This window comes from Teleopsis dalmanni, chromosome 1 (genome assembly GCF_002237135.1).
Source record: "Teleopsis dalmanni isolate 2A chromosome 1, ASM223713v2, whole genome shotgun sequence".
Classification (NCBI taxonomy): Eukaryota; Metazoa; Arthropoda; class Insecta; order Diptera; family Diopsidae; genus Teleopsis; species Teleopsis dalmanni.
Window position 1 is genome coordinate 133844675 of NC_051846.1, and position 4481 is coordinate 133849155.

General features: G+C 26.6%; 1 protein-coding gene across 1 annotated transcript in view; it reads left to right on the forward strand.

Moving 5' to 3' along the window:
- Positions 1 to 3376, forward strand: part of LOC119666207 — a 5316-nt gene extending 1940 nt beyond the window's left edge. The window contains exons 2-3 of the mRNA XM_038075489.1: positions 1980 to 2125; positions 2977 to 3376. Of these exons, the coding sequence (XP_037931417.1) occupies positions 1980 to 2125; positions 2977 to 3186 (356 nt within the window). The 3' untranslated portion in view covers positions 3187 to 3376. The remainder of the gene's footprint in view (positions 1 to 1979; positions 2126 to 2976) is intronic.
- The last annotated feature ends 1105 nt before the right edge of the window (positions 3377 to 4481 follow it).

A 4481-nucleotide genomic window follows, 5' to 3' on the forward strand; every position in this document is an offset into this window, starting at 1 on the left:
AAAAAAACGTTTTTTTTTTTGTTTTTTATGTTAGTGCTGTGTTTATAAATTAACAATTTTAATTTCTTAATCAATGTTATCTTTGAGAAATAAATTTGAATAAGGATAAGCTATATTGTCTTTATCAAAATTAACAATAACAAAGAGTATACCCATATGTAGCTCCTCTCGCCACCTTCGGCGTTACTTCTCCAGTGTGTAATTTGCATAAAGTAGTCATTTAATAATTTTGACTAAAAACTAAAAAAAAATATGTTCGAGACGACGAAACCTTTTAAGGAAGGGTGTGTAAAATCCAGTTTATAAAGGAAATCTCTACAGAGTTTCGCATTTGCTGAACACTTATTTTTTGTACAAAATTCTTCTTTCAACTACAAAGTTTCTCGTAAAAATGTAAAGTAAGTATTGCGACCACCTATCCTTAAACTCAGAAAGTGTTACTGATTGGGGTATCTTTATTTTTGTATTTTTATTTTTATATTCCTGCGACGGTTATGTAGTCTTTTGATGAGGTAGCGTTGCACAAAGTATTAAAAAGATATAAGATACGACCAGACTTAAAAGAATTTTTGATAATTGGCTTATATTTAATGCTTTTCTCCTTACTCTACCTGCAGTACCACGACTTTGAATGTGATTTCATTAACTTGGCTAAAATCAGCACACATCGGCGAATAAAATCAAAGAAAATATTGTTGACAATGTGAACAAAAGTAGTTCTTCGTTTAGGTGGATCGCTGAAAATTTTTTTGTCGTCGTTCACAATTTAAAATGATTTTGCTGTTATTAACTACAAACTAGAAATTAATTATGTACTTTAAAGTAAAAAGCAAAACAAAAAAAAAAAAAACTAAGTAACGTTCCTTTTTAGGAAAGGCAAAGGAATGAGGAGATTTTTTTTTTAAATTCTCATTGGTTTTAATATGACAAAATTATTGAGAGTTTATTTATTATAAAGCAATCCAATTAAACCTATCTCTGTTTAAAATTAATTAAATATTATATACATGTTTATATATGAATTGTAGATGAACTTAAACATAAAAATAATGCATACGATTGGAATTCGTGTTTACAAAAAAAAATTTACCTCATTGGATTAGTCATTAAAATTTAATAAATTTTTTCAGTTTTCGCTTAAGAGATTTCTTTGTAAAATTGTACAAATAAAATCAATTTGAATCGCTTTTTCAGTGGGAGTTCGTTTATTGCACTCACACATATTTATTGATAAATAATAAGTATATTTTCAATGAATTTTGGTTTGTATGTTAGTACTGGTTGTACTGTTAGAATAGTGCTGCAAAATAAGCTGGTGGTTACTCAAACTATAACATATCATATTGAGACGGTCAGGGTGCCATGCCCTTCGAGTAGCTGCTACAGTTTCACACTCCTATTTCAGGCAAGCGTGACTTACGGCACAAATGTAATTTCAATAAAATTTTCGCACATACGACGAAATCTACTGATGCAGCCGACCCCGCCTAAATCGTATTGCATCCTGTCCCTTTATAATTCTACGAAGGCAACATTGTATTTAATTTTAATGTTTCTGTTTTCACAGTTTTGGCCGCTTTATACTATTAATCTTTAACCTATGCATCGTAATTGCATCAATAAGTCTGCTCTTAAAATATGTGTGTATAAAGAGCAGAACTAAATTCAAAGTTAATAAACCTTTCATAGTATATCATATTTTATAATTGGTAATTAAATATTTCAAAAATATATATGCGGGCGTTGCCCTTTTTCATCATCATATCGTTTTTCAGATTTTCTAGTTTGATTTTCTAGTTATTTGCAATATATGATGGGTTTTATTGATATAAAAATTTGCAGATTATATCGGTTGTAGTTATATATATGAAGCATGAAGTTGTTTTTAAAAATATTTTCTATTTAAATTTTAACATTTTAACACACTAAAATGAATCTCATTTCAAAACTAATTGATTTCTTTCACTTCTTTATTTTAGAGCATTACTTTTCAAAGTATTCTGCCAGTACCATAGCCGCGTCAAGTATTGCTGCTGCTCTAAGCGGCTTGAATTGGCATGGGCGCTCTGGTCACAATTTACGTCATTTGTTAAATCTTCTAACAGATTTAACAAGTATCGCACAGGTAAGAACTGCTTAATTTTATAACATGCAAAAGATATTGTCTTTTAGAAACAGATGTTTTTTTATCAACATTTTGTGTAAAAAGTAGCCGGAATTTATAATTTGTAAAATTTGTGTAAAATATACTGCGTTTAACAAGAATTTGTGGCTAGAAAATCAACAAATGTTCTTTCGAGGCTGCAAGAAATGCGTTCCGAGTCGATTGTGGTCATAAACGTAAATTTAAAAAAGGAGTTAAAGACTGCACCTAACTGAAATCAGTCTACAAAAATGAATGGAGGATTCAGTTAAGCAGGTGCACTGTTTTATTGCATTCGATGAAGCTTACTCTGAAGTCAATAAAATAAAATTATATTTATGTAAAATCTATTGTATAAATTTTTTCGTATTTTTAGATTCGATGGCAAATACTTGAATTATAAATAGATATTATTAAATAATAGATTCATGATTCATTTAAATGATTACTTTCAGTTATATAACAAAAATCGTTGTTAATTAAAATAACTTATTGAAAGAATATATGTGTATACAATATATTTAAAATGTTAAAATAATTGTGGGTGGATTAAATATAGTTGTAAAAAAACGTATATTCGAATATAATTTAAAATTTAATTGTCTTATTGTATTCCACAAATTATATTCCATTGCAAGATTATGAAATGATACCAATATATAATATTATTATAATATGTAATAAAATTTGGATTCGGTTTTAACAAGTTCTACAGATAATTTTTGCTATTATATTATATTAAAAATGATTTTTTAACTGCTAATAATTGAATTTAAATTCTATTTAATTATGTTTAATGTTTAATGCTTTAATGTTTGATTGTTTAATTTTAGGAATGTTTACTTGATTGCATGGTTAAAATGGAAGCAATATTTGAAGAGCATAGTCGAAAACTGCAGCCTTATATGGTGACGGTAGAAGCTCAACAACATAGTCATAATATTAATGCTACTACAAATGGAAATTCAAGGCTACCTGATTTAACACAAACGTGTAAAATGCAGGCTAACGCTCAGAAGGATATGCAGGATATAAAATTCTAAGCAATCCTTGCTAATCAAACAAAACTTGTTATATATTCGAAATTTTTTAATAATATTTAAATGAATTCTATTAAACAAATATGAAAAATATAAATAATTAGAAAGAAATGAATTTATCAGATGGGAATAATAAATCAATAACTAAGGGACGAAAGATGGAAAATCTGAAAAGAAAAAACTTTAATTTTGGTGCTTAAAAAAGTTTTAAAAAATGTATTCACTATTTAATATTATAATTATTTAATATAAAATTGTATTTTTCAACCATTTGTTATGAATTTTATATTTAAAAAAATACTAAATACATTAGTAAACCACTTATAAAGAAAATAGCAAAATATTATTGAAAAAGTAACATTTTAATCAGATAAATTGAAGTAACAAAACAATATTTAAAAAAAAAACAAAAATGTAACATAAAATAAGCTAAAGCTAAAATGTAACTAAACATGTTTTTGCTGAAATACAAAAAATATTTTCCTTAATTGTTAAAAAAGAATAGACTGAAAATGAAACATTTTTTTACTGCATAAAACTATAAAAGTTAATTACCTTTGTATATAGAAAATATTTTAAAATATACTGAAGCAAAGAAATATATAAGCGATGTATATGTAAAAAATTTATATAATTTAAAAGCAAAAAAGTAACAGTTACAGATCAGGAACTCCACTAAGGAGAAACTATGAATATAATTTTACTGCAGTTCCAAATCAAAAGGATCACATTAATGTGCATATCAAAGAGTGTGTAGTTTTCTTACAAAACATTTTTTATTATAGTTTTCTTGGAATTTCTGTGTCTTGAACTGCGTTTCAATAAGGAACTTGTTATCCTCGCTTACGAAAACGAATGGAATACCTTCAAAAGTGGTATTTGTAAAAAGTAATCATATATTAATTTTAAGTTTAGTTATAATAAAAATCAAACATTGTTTCCAATGAAGTTGGTGTATACTGATATTAGATGATGCGTGTCGCATCCAATATAAAACCACTAAAGATACGTGTACCAAAAATTTTATTGGAAACGATAGTGCAAATTAAAACTCAATACAACATAAAAGATGAACACAGAAGAAAGTCAATGCAATCCTAAAAGGGGAAAGTATTTAGATACGCTTTAACACAATTAAAAAAGTTATAAAAACTGCAATGAAATGCGTGAATTTAATGGCATAACTTTTGTTTTCTGATTTATGATATAAGATGAATTTTAAAATATTTGACGCAACTTAAATTTTGTAAATTTTTATTAAATTTTCAGAAAACTTCATTGTGACATTTTTCCACAGT